We start from the raw sequence: 13,100 nt of genomic DNA, 5'->3' as shown, positions 1-13,100 counted from the left end.
AGTTACACTATCCCTCTCACTGATGTTGCCCACGAAATGCATAAACAACTCAGATGTAGAAGTCCATGATTCTATTTGAATGAGAATCTACCTTCTATTTGAATGTGAATGAGACAAAGATTTATCCAATTTTACGCAAATTTCCCCTAGTTCCTAGTGGCTCAATCATCACTGTCCAAATATCCCATGTAATCCTGAAAAAGCTCAAGCAGCAAAGCTTCTTGCTTCCAGAGGACTTACTTACAGGTAAATTAGGAGATAGTTTTCTGGTGGTCTGTCACGGATCCTCCCTCAAAGGTTCTTAGGGAGAAAGACAACTTTCTCCCAGCATTCCAGTCTTTATCTCTTTGCCACACCCTCACAAAGTCAAACTTCCCCAGTCTTCCAATATTTTTTGCTGGAATTGATCTATTTACTAACTTGCAAAGATTATAAGAGATGTTAGTGTGCTGGAACAGTATTTGTTCTCTGCTAGGACGTGTTTAAAAGATGCAGCACAGATCTTGGTGTTAGGTCAGGCTCCAAGCCTGGAAAGCCATATAGACCTTAAGACTGCTTACACATGAAGGGACCCTAGTTGGGGGCCAAACCCCTCAGTTTACAGATGAATAAAATGAAGAACAAAAAGTGGAAGGGTGTGGGACCCATAGAGGTAACTTGGGACAGATGCAGTAGTGAGAGGTTTACCTACTCTATTATTCTTGTCACTCAACAAATGTTATTTCACCAAGTATTTATTGAGAACCCATGCTAAGCAATGGAACATTCTAAGTACATAAAGTGAATCTCCAGTCTCTGCCCTGGGAAGTTTAGGAAAACAAGCTGCCAGCTTTATTTTTTTTTATTTTATTCATTTATTCATGAGAGACACAGATAGAGAGGCAGAGACATAGGCAGAGGGAGAAGCAGGCTCCCTGGAGGAGGAGCCTGATGCAGGACTCGATCCCAGGACCCTGGGATATGACCTGAGCCGAAGGCAGACACTCAACCACTGCGCCACCCAGATGCCCCAAGCTGTCACCTTTAACAAGAGATAAGTAGAGCTATACTATGCTCCAATATAATTTATGTATTCATCTTTCAGATGTTAATAACATGCCAATTGAGACTCAGAGGTTTGAAGTCATGTATGACAAGGATGTCAGAAAGCTAGATGTGAACCAAACTCCCGCTTAAACAGCTAGGGGGCACTATTTGTGTAAAGCAGAATGTTTCTCCAAGACCTTATGAAATTATGGGATGGGGGGATTATTTTGTTTTGTTTTGCCTGAAACTAAAACAATGTCATCTACTTAAAAACAATGACATCACAGATTTGTTTTTGGATCGAAACTTACAGCTTTCACCTGTCTTGATACATAATCACATGATCTTGAGATGTTTCATTCACATCCATTTTAGGGGAGATGGGGGGATCAGAGGCAGGTAATGGCATTGGGCTTTTGTCAGACACGTTTAGGGTAGTTTCCAAAAGGACTCTACTCTCCTAAACCAAGACCATTGCAGGACTCCAGCATCAAGTTAAATAAACTACCTGTGCTAGTATCAATTAGACAAAATATACACTAAGTTCTGTCAAAACCCTTGGCAAGGCACTTTGTTGGTGGTAGGCATTGCAAATTTCCAATAATGTTGGAACACTCTCTGTTCATTAATGATGTACTTTGATAAAGTGTCAACATTTTATTGGAACGCTCATGTGGAACTGTTTCCAAGAAGTATTAAGTGGGGGAAAAAAAAACCTCACACAATAATCTACTTCATAGAAACCCATTTTTGTAAAAACACTGTGACCAAATGGCAACATACATGTATGTCTGTGTATCTACATGGCAAAGTTGTGGCAAAGGAGATGGGGATACCCATGAAACATGTTCAGAGTGTCCTTTCTGCTAGGAAGGCAAGCAGAGCCAAAGGGGACTTTCAGTTTGAGGCTATGTATATATCATTTCAGTATTTTTTTTTAATCTGAGAGAGAGAGATAACAAGTATCAGGAGGGGGAGTGGGGCAGAGGGAGAGGGATAGGCAGACGCCCCGCTGAGCAGGGATAAGGGGCTCAATCTCAGGACCCCTGGGATTATGACCTGAGCCAAAGGCAGACACTTAACCGACTGAGCCACTCAGGCACCCTCATTTCAGTAATTTAAGACAAGAATGTACCAGTGTACTGCTTATATAATGTATATAAAATGTTTTAACTAAAGAAAAAAATCCCAAAAGCAAGCAGGTTTCTAAACTGTGTGTTCTTACAAAACTGGAAGTCTTCTACATTCATGCAACATATTTTTCACAACCTAATTACAATCATCCTTCTCTTTATCCCAGATGGGGAAAAAAGCAGCTTAAGTTGCCTAAAGCCACATTCAGACATCACTAAGCACCTAGGAAGAGGGCAGATTATGAAATAATGCTTTAATCAATAAACAAGTGCTTATACTGTAGAGCACATGTTTTTCTACAAAATACAAAATAAAGTCACTATATGTTCACTCAGGCAGTCTGCTGCTAGAATCTATGACACCTGTATCACTTCATGCATTCACCCAATTAGTATTTATTGAGTATCTGCTATGTATCAGGCCATCTTTATTTTATGAGAGCCACTTGGAATTTTATAGAATTCAATTAAGGAAGTGGTAAAGACAAGGAATGGTATTCCCAGGAAACAGGAAGAAAATGAAGACATTCCAAAAAATGCTTTTCTCTATCATTCAGAATCTAGTAGACAGATCTGCTGTATGCTTATTGTCTTTCATTGTAAGTAGTTGCTTGGCTATGGGGCTGCTCTGATGAACTCTGACTTCCTTGAAGGAAAAACTTACAAACCTTTGTTTCTGTGGCACCTGTATCATGGCTTGAGCAGGCATGGATTCATTCTGCCAGTCAGTCTACAAATGCTTACTTGGCACTTGCAAAGAGCCAAGTATTGTACTTGGCATCTGAGATAGAAGATGAAGAATAGAACACTTTACAGTTGAGCATTGGGGAAGACATATCACGCACACACACACAAAAAAAAATGTAAACAAAGGAATCTCCAACTCAAATAAACTATGTAGGAAGTAAACTAGACGAATGCTAGGCAGGTTGGTACTTTAGATTGGGTGGTCAGAGAAGCCCTCAGATGACATTTAACCAATAAAGTTGAGGAAGGGAGCTCTGCAAATGGTCTGAGAGGAGTATTCCAAATAGAGGGAACAATTCCACTGAACAGGCACTGGAACCAGAAAGAATTTAGTATATTCTGGAAGCAGAAAGGAGGCCAGTGTGGCTGTAGTAGAGTGAATAAGAGGTTGGTGAGATCAGAAAAAATCCAGTCCCAGGGGAAACTGTTGAAAGGTTTCAAATAATAGAGCAAATGAACCTGGTTGATGACTTTAACAAAGGAAAAGAAAATACTTCAGGTGTTGTGTAAGGAGAATAAATTCTTAGGCAAGCAAAAGTGGAATGGGGGATACCAATAGGTAGCTATTCATGGGATGGATGAGTGGATGCATGGATGGAATGAAGAAAGGGAGGAAGAAAAGGAGGAAGAAGGGAGGGAGAGGAAGAGAAAGAAAAGAAGGAAATGAATGAATGAATAATAACTGTGATTACAAAGGAGCAAGGTCTATGCATTTTTAGCTTACATTAGTTCTTAAGTCAAATTCCAAAAAAACAAAAATTATTTTGAGATAAAGGAACATTGTTGGAGTAGTTTTATAAAATGATTGTCTTGAGAAAGATAATATACATTTAGCAATAAAATGACTGGCATATCTTTAAAAATAGTGTTCTATAGTTATAATACTTGAAACACAATCATAACTTTTGATACAATCCCATATCTAGAACTGTACCTTGGAAGTACACAAACACAGATTTTTGTGTAAAGGATATTTCTTATTTTAAATGAAAAAAAAAAAAACCTAAATATCTCTGCCTGAGGAAATGATCTAATGGATTATGCACATTTGTTCTACTTAATACTACACAGTTCTCTGAATGAATGCTTTTATCCCATATAATCAGACATGGACTGATGGCCTTCTATAAACAGTGGAAAAAGTAAGTTACAATTTGTGTCTGTGTGTATATGAAAGAGAATAGGGAATGGTCAAGAACTGTACTAATACTGTAGCCAGTAGCCACATGTGGCTATGGAGCACTTAAAAAGCAACTAGTCAGAAATGTTATATGTTCTAAATAAAAAATACTGACTGGATTTTGAAGCATAAAATGGAAAAAAGGAATCCATTAATGATGTTTATATTTATTCTACATTAAAATACTTTAGATGGGTGAGTTTAAAAATCTATTAAAAACACACTTCACCTGTTTCTTATCTTTTTGCGAATCTTTTTTTTTCTTTTTTCTTTTTTTTTTTTTTTATGATAGCCACACACACAGAGAGAGAGAGAGAGAGAGAGAGAGGCAGAGACACAGGCAGAGACACAGGCAGAGGGAGAAGCAGGCTCCATGCACCAGGAGCCCGATGTGGGATTCGATCCCAGGTCTCCAGGATCGCGCCCTGGGCCAAAGGCAGGTGCTAAACCGCTGCACCACCCAGGGATCCCTGTTTCTTATCTTTTTGAATGTGGCTAGTAGAAATTTTTAAATTACCTATGTGGCTCTTGTTGTATTTCTACTAGATGGTGCTAGCTGAAAAGAATGAAGCAATAACACTGATTATTCCTGGGGAATAGGATTGGGGAGAAATTTTTATAAGGAGGACAGGAAATGGGGACAATGACCTTTAACCTAAACTCTATCAAAAACCATTTAATTTAAAATTTTAAAAATAAAGAACAGAATTCCAAAATCTGGAATTAGTAGTTAATAGTATTGTAGTTAATAGTGTTGTACCAATGTTAATGTCTTGGTTTGGACAAATCCATCATTGGTTACATAAGCTATTAACATTAGGGGAAACTGGTGAATGAATATAGGAACTCTCTGTACTATAATTGCAATTTATCTGTAATTCCTGAAGTATTTCAAAATAAAAGAGTTAAAAAGCAACAAGGGAATCAAAGCAGTCTAACAAGATGTGAGTCTTCCACTTCGTAGAGATTCTTACTTAATACTGTAAGACTCCAAATCCGCTGCCCCAGAATGCCCCTTGTAAATACATTTACTTGAAATAAGGCAGCTAGGATAGTGTCGTATTTCTTAGTTTTTACCTGAGATTCCATTTGTTTGGATGACTCTTTTCTCCCACGGTGATTAGAAGCTATTTGGCTGTTTACATAATAGGATTTCTTGCTGAAGTCCGATGGTTACAGGGGAGAATGATGGAAGGCACCACTCCTCCCACCCCCCAAGAACCTTCCAGAGACCTAGGCAGCTGGCAGCTTTTAAGCTCCTTCCCCTTGGATCCCTACTTTAACCTTCAGATTCAGCCAATTCTAAGGTCAAGAGATTTTTGCTAAGACCTAGTGGTGAACTATAGGATAAAGAAATGAATTTTAAAAATCTATATTACAATATAGCTATATATACTAAAGTATATAGTCTATTTGTTACAATATAACAAAACTGTGGGAAACAACCTTCCCCCTGATGTGTTTTCTGAACAAGAAGGAAATTCAGCATACAATTGATCAGTAATGGTAAGTGAAATAGCAAGTGAAATTTAAAATAGATTAGATACAGATGTATAGATTATGGATATTTCAGAACTGACCAAAAGAAGGTACATGCTGCATTAGAGTATAAAATATTTCTATTTTACATGAAATACATTCAAAATGAGTGAAAAAGTATCAACACAAAAAGTAGAAATTACAAAGGACAATGTATCAACTTATCACAAAGCAGGTTATAAGTATAGAGTATAAACTATATTGAAATATTTTCCAAAAAAAAAAAAAAAAGAAATATTTTCCAAAAGTGACCCACCCACAGAACAATTACATTAAAATAATGTGCACATTTAAACAGATGTCCCACTATCACCACACATGAATAGCTTAAATAATCATTAAAAAAAAAAAAAAAACTCAATTCACTGGTTTCTCTGGAAAAGGACTCACACCATAAGCAGAAGGAATTTGAACAAGAATTCACAAAAGATTATCACTGCTATGAGTAAATGAGTGACTTGGAATGACCTAATTATAGTCACCATTACTGAAAAAAAAGACACAGAGGATCTACAAGCCTGAAACATTTCTGACTCATACTGCTTCTCGGCACAGATTTTCCACTGAAAATGGACTAAAATCTGAGCTCTCCTCAGGCTTGAGAATCTTTCAACCAAATGATCCAGGTGCCCCTTTTTTTTCCTCCACTTCCCAACGGAGTCCCAGAAAAAAGATGGTGGAAAAAAAATCTTAAAATTTGCTGCTCTAGGGCATCTATCTATACTTATCTCCGAAAAGATCCAGACTTTCTGAATAGAAACTGGAGACAAAATTGTGTTCAGTTTAATTTTTTGAATTTATATTTAAATGAGAATTTTTTAAAAATTTTTTTATTTATTGATGAGAGACCCAGAGAGAGGCAGAGACACAGGCAGAGGAAGAAGCAGGCTCCCTGCGGGGAGCCCGATGAGGGACTTGATTCCAGGACCCCAGGATCAGGCCACAGAGCCACCCAGTGCCCCAAAATGAGAATTAAGTTTAAATAAGAATAGGCATGAGGGGGTACCCAAAAATCAACTAATGGGGGATTGGACTGCTTGGAACTTCTGTCTAGGAAATTCCAAATCTAGAAGTGATATGCAGATATAACATGGTAAGACCTTACCTTTGCAGTTCAAAAAGGCCAGGGAGTCCCCTCTTGTCCTGTGGGTCTCCCATGGAAGAGTTTCAGAGGAAAAATCCTAAGAGCAAGCCACACATTCAGTCTTATTACACCGTTTTTAATTAAGTTACCATGTATCTCCTGGGCTCTTTGTAGTAGCCTTGCAGGGTTAATGTTCCCCTTTCTGCCAACTTCCCCCTTCCAGATAATTGACCTAGAGTAGATCCTACTCTGAAAACCAGGATTCCAGTCCTGGCTTACTGGTAGCCTTGACCTCGAAACTAACTTATTCTAGTCTTTTTTTCTTTCTATGATGAGGAAGGCAGGCAGGAAAATATTCCTATAATGCTTAAATCAGTTTTTTATTACAAAAGAAATTACTCAAACAATCATAAAAGTACATAAAAGGACAAAGCAGAATTCTGTCTCATGACCATTGGCCCCTATGGGGTAGCCGTATTAATTTTGTAATACTCTTCCAGATTTTTTTAAGGAAAATGAAAAAATTGCATCAACTACATACACTGTTCCAAATTTTTATATTTCTTTTGTTAACAATATAACATTCTCCTTTGACAAATTACATAAGCTCTACGAGAGTAGGGATTTTGTCTATTTCTGTCACTGCTGTATTTCTAGGGACTAGAACACTGTATAGAACAAAGGTGCCAATAAATGCTCACTGACTGGATGAATGGAATGGATCCTCCTTACCGTCAGATCAACTACAAGTTCTGTGGGGTTCAAGGATATGTGTATTTGGTCTCTCTCTATGGTCTCAGTACCAGAGCACCTGGCACATAATAGACACTCAAATATTCATTGAATTAGCAAAACAGCTCAATGATGAAACCACTTAATTCCTTTTAACTACACCAGCATGTTGACATCACAATAATCAACTATGCTCCCGTTGATGAAATGTCTTTCACAAACATGGTTGCAATGATCACCCTGTATACATTACCCTTGTTTAAATATTTTTGTAGAATAAGAATCTCTGTGGGGGAAACCATTGAGCTGGGCTCAAGATGTTCTGAAGTCCCTTCCCTCTAGAATTTCATAACTTTAAAACACAATTTTTTCATCTTGTATGAGAGCTGCTACCTATAATTTTGCAAAATAATCTCCCTTATATAGCTTCCTGTACAACACCAGTACTTCCCAACTATCTAAATGCAGCCAGAACATTATAACTCACACAAGACTGCCAGAAAGACTCCTAGAAACAAACAAGCTGCCTACATCCGTGGTGACCAACATTTTCTGCATACAGCATGGTAGCAGTTGGTTATTACCTGGAGAGGGGCAGTTCTCAAACAGATTTTTATTTTCGATTCTTTATATGCTGAGGAGGCTCAACAGGAAGGGGGACACAGGGGCGCCTGGGTGGCTAACTCGGTTAAGTGTCCAACTCACTTAAATCAGTTTTTTATTACAAAAATTGTAATTGAGTAATTGAGATCAGGGTTGTGAGATCAAGCCCCACATCAGCCTACATGCTGGGCATGGAGACTGCTTAGGATTTTCTCTCTCCCTCTCTTTCTGCACCTCTCCAAAAAGAGAAAGAGAGAGAAGAGAAAACAAGAAAAAAGGAAGGGGGACACAGACAAGAGGCTGTAACAGACTTCCAAAGACCTGAACTAGGGGATGATGCAAGAAATAAACATCACTTTGAACTAGGTAAGAGCAGATATGGGAGCTTAGAAGTTATCTATGTATTCTCTAAGAAGAGCTCTAGCTAAGCTCTGCAACAAAAAAGGCTTTCCAGAAGCCTACCTTTCTCCTTATGTTTTTTCACTCCAAGATATTTAGTAAATTTCTATGGTGTTTGAGAGCTGTGTCAGGCACTGGGCAAGCAACAAATAAGCAAGACAAATCAAGTCACCACCACCTTGAAATTGAAGCTTCAGGCTTTCTGTAAAAGGACTGGATGCTGATAACAGAGATTGCTGGAGCCCTTTGCCTTCTTTCCACCAGAATTTGTGTCCCAGTCACCACTTCTTCTTCTGTGAAAAACAGAGCTCCAGTTCTCTCCATGAATGGAGAAGTTGCTTGGAGATATTTCCTGTTGAGAGTGTGCCCCGGGCAAAACTTGGCAACACATCAAGAGCACGCTTCCTTTTTCTCTAGGAGCTCCTGCCACATCACAGAACTTGCTGGGCAGTTTACCTAACTGGCAAGGCAGAGCTCTGCAGTGGCATTTACTGTTAAAGAATCAAAATTCAGAGAAGTAGAAGTCTTGAGACTCAGAGAGAACATTCAAGATCAACTACTCCTCCTCCAGTAGCTTGTTTTTATAGGTCACAGATCTCTGAAAACCAGTGGTCCCTTTCGACTTTCTGTCCCAAAAAGACATGCACATATCTCAACACATAATTTTCTCTATATTTTCAGGAGCTTTGTGGATACATTGTGTGACCGATTTTCCTAGAATTTCAGGGACCATATATTAAGAATTCCTACTCTATGTAAGAACCCATTTGAGCTCTAATGCCCCAATTAGCAGTCTCTGAGTTGGGTGGCCCTAGTGGCTGAAAGACAGAGGTGCTGTTATGCCTAAGTACAGTGCAGGGCACAACATTTTTTGCTCCCTACAGGAGCTAATTATCTTCAGAAAATATAAAAACTCTGCTCAGTGGCTGTGGACAGAGCCTCTAAAACCAATCAGCTGACACATTTCATAGTTTTCAAAGATGATGCACCACACTCAAAAATGATGTAGTAGGATCTGGTGGCATTTAGAGGGTTAGACCTCCGAGTTGTCAGGATTGCTGCTCACTGTTGACATAGCAATAGTATTCATAGGGATCTTCCATTTCATATATATTCTCCTCAATGATGTAGATGTTTTCCTGTGAGCGCATTCCTTCTGCTCCCGTATTTGCTAACCCCAAGGGGGAGGGGTTGGCCAAAGTGACGAGGCTGTGGAAATAAATGTTGCAATTGAGTAAAGCATCTCCTGGGCAGCACGGAATAGAGTTAAATGAACAGGCTTGGCTGAAGAGACCACAAACAAATGTGGTACATGATCCTTGATTAGGTCCTGACTAGGAGGAAAAGACCATAAAACAGCAAATAAATAATTTGTGGAACAATTGAGGAGATTTGAATTCATCTTAATTTTCCTTTTTTTTTTTTTTTTTTAAGTTTATTTGTTTGACAGAGAGAGAGAACAGAAGCAGGAGGAGCAGTAAGCAGAGGGAGAAGTAGACTCCCATGCTGGCCTCTATCCCAGGACCCCAGGATAATGACTTGAGCCCAAGGCAGACTCTTAACCTACTGAGCCACCCAGGGGCCCCATCTTAATTTTGTTAAGTATAAAAATGACATTGTATTATAAGAAGGGACAAATTGAAGTGTCCAGATGCCTGAAATGTCCTTACAAATAGGCCAAGAAAAACCTCTGCATATAAACAGAGAAACAGACCAAACAAGTATGTCAAAATGTTAAATCATGAGTTTTGTTGAAGGGTTCTATTGTTTCTTGTACTGTTACTTCAGTTCTTCTGTGGGCTTGAGCAATTTCAAAAAGAAAAAAAAGCATGAGTATGTTATGGATCCGATCAGACTTGAGTTTGAATTCTGTCTCTGTCTTTCACCAGCCATGACCTTGGGTAAATTGGATGGTTCATTGTTTCTTTTTTCATTCACTTAATCAAGAAATATTTAGTGTGTTATACACTGTTCTAGGAAGCAAGAAATGCTGCAGTTAGAAATACACAAAAATCCCTTGGAGGATGTTAGTAAACTTTGTGTCTCAGTGTTCTCATCTATAAAATGGGAATAATAAGCATTCTGCTTCATAGGGCTGCTATAAGGGGCATTTATGCACTCAACATCAGATATTTAACTACTAAGCATCACATGCCTTATCAGGGGATAGACATGCTAAAGTGGCAACAAGACTGCAATATAATAGACCAGTAGAATCACCTGTTGCCACATAGAATCACCTAGAAAACTTTAGACAAACACCTTTGCTTGGTTCACGTCCTCAAAGATTCTGATTTATGTGCTCTGGCATTGGCAATAATATGTTCAAGTGCCCTAGGTGATTCTTATAGGCACCCAGTTAAGAATGCCTGGGCTGAGCTATAAAAGCCCTTGAGAGTAGATCTGGATTTCTTGCTCACTTTTTGTAACCCAATGCCCAGCCTAGAGCCTGAATGTAGCTCAATTTCTGGAAGGGTCAGTTCATTGTAAAAAAAGCATTGATATACAAATAAGCATTTCCTATTAATAGCAAGATAAGTTCTGTACTTTAAGAAATAAAGCTAGAGAAATCAGAAAGTAAAACAGAGGAGTGTGTTTAATTGGCATTGCATTAATCTAAGTAAGCCTAAGGTAAGAAGAAGTAGAAGTTTAAATCCTAGGGCAGGACTTCTAAAAGCAAAGCCATATTATAGTAGGGGCCTCTAAGATTCACACCTTCTCCTACCCCATCCATTATTCTTACCTTGAATTCTGTAACTTCTCTTTGCTATATGAATACCCTAGGTAAAAGGTAGAAGAAAAGTCAATTAAAAATGCTCTCATAAAAAAAAAAATGGTCTCATAAAACAAATGAAATAAATAAAATGAACTCACTGGAGGCAAGGATTGTTTAGGGAAATCTGGTTTCCCTTTGGATTGTATTAAATCAAACTATCAGTGTATATCTTGATTCATTACATGAACTATGCTAGTAAGTAATAAAAATACATTCCTTACATTCAGCAAATATATGAAGCATCTACTATGTGTCTGGTAGCATGCTGGGCACTAGGGATACAAAAGTGAATTGTGAGCCGGACTTCTTAAAACTTATGTTCTAGTGAGGGAGGCATTTTTTAAAAAATATTTATTTATTTATTTATTTATTTATTTATTTATTTATGAGAGAGAGTGTGTAAGCAAGACAGAGAGGGGACAAGCAGGGGTGAGGGGGTGCAGAGAGAAAGGAAGAAGCAGATTCCCCTCTGAGGAGGGAGCCCGTGAGGGGCTGGATCCCAGGACTCTGTGGTCATGACCTGAGCCGAAGGCATTTGCTTAATGACTGAGCCACCCAGGTGCCCCTGAGGGAGGTATTTAAAATAATAGTTTCTTATTGTGAAACCAACAATGTATTAGAACAGATGATTGAGAAAGTAGTCAGGAAAAAACTCTCAGAAGAGGTGAACTTTAAGCTCAGTTCTGTAAAAAGAGAATGTGTCACCAAGTGAAGAGCCAGGGGGAGATTTCAGGCAGAGAGAACCCCTGGTAAAGATGGTGGTGAGTTCCTGCAACTGAAAGTATGACTGAAATAAGAGAGTGGCCCAAGACAAGGTCTGAGATGTAGGCTGGGGCTAGCTCCAAAGTACCTTTTAAGTCATAATCAAGATTTTGGATTTTACTCTAAGACCTATCAGAAATAATTGGAGAGCAGAAATATGAGAACTGATTGAATTTTTCCCCACATAGCAACTAGACCACTCGAGAGAATAGATTAAAAAGGAGATATAAAAAAATAGATTAAAACAAAGTATTAAAAAAATGAAAAGGTAAGTAAAGATCATGATGCCTCAGATCAGAGTAAGGTGGTAACCAAGAGAGATGCAGAATAATGAATGGATTTTACATATATTTTGGAGAAAGTCTGCAGGATCTGAAATTGGATTTTGTATTAGGAGGAAACAGGATTCAAGGATGGAAACAGGATTCAAGGATGGCCTCTGGCTTTCTGGCTTAAGCAACTAGATGGATGATAGTGAAAAGCTATGATGGGGAAGACCAGAGAGGCAGAAGTTGTGTTCTGGGAAGGTCAAATATAGACTCTAGACCTCCATTTTGAACATGTTAAATGTGGGAGACAGTGAAGTAGAGGAAGCAACTGTACAAACACTCCGAGTTGGAGCGGAAAATTAAGGATGACATTTAAGTCTATGAAAATATAGATTATCACTTAGAAGGTGTAGAGAAAGGGAAAGGGCTAGCCCTGAGGAATATCAACATCTAAAATTCAAGCTGAAAAGGAAATAACAAAAATGATGAAAAGGAATGGCCAATGAAGTAGGAGAATGATGTTCTAGAAGCCCAGAGGAGGAACACCTTATAGAATGAGTGAGAGTCAATCTGGTTAAATATTGCTGAAAGATTGATTACAATGAAGACAGAAGTGTCTACTGGATTTAGAAAATGAGGTCGTTGGTGATCTTGACTAAAACTATTTCCTTGGTGCTTCAGATGTAGAAGCTAGAGGATGGGTTAAAGAGTTCAGGAGATACAAAGTAGGAAAACTCATCTGAGAAATTTGCCTGTGAAAGAAAACAGAAATGAGAGTAGTTAACAAGGAATGTGTGAGTTAGAACATATTTTTATGCTAATGAAAGAATAATAAATAGAAAGAGAGAGG

At 38.4% G+C, this 13,100-nt stretch overlaps 1 protein-coding gene across 3 annotated transcripts in view; it reads right to left on the bottom strand.

Moving 5' to 3' along the window:
* Positions 1–7,070: 7,070 nt before the first annotated feature.
* Positions 7,071–13,100, bottom strand: part of HAVCR2 (hepatitis A virus cellular receptor 2) — a 30,253-nt gene continuing 24,223 nt past the window's right edge. For all 3 annotated transcript variants that reach the window (XM_072824368.1, XM_072824369.1, XM_072824370.1), the window contains 2 exons: positions 11,187–11,223; positions 7,071–9,652 (listed from right to left, as the gene is read on the bottom strand). In XM_072824368.1, coding sequence (XP_072680469.1) covers positions 9,493–9,652; positions 11,187–11,223 — 197 coding nt within the window. In that variant the 3' untranslated portion in view covers positions 7,071–9,492. The remainder of the gene's footprint in view (positions 9,653–11,186; positions 11,224–13,100) is intronic.

Source organism: Canis lupus, chromosome 4, assembly GCF_048164855.1.
Source record: "Canis lupus baileyi chromosome 4, mCanLup2.hap1, whole genome shotgun sequence".
Lineage (NCBI taxonomy): Eukaryota > Metazoa > Chordata > Mammalia > Carnivora > Canidae > Canis > Canis lupus.
Note: the sequence above shows the minus strand (reverse complement) of the source record. Positions and strands in the feature narration are given on the sequence as shown.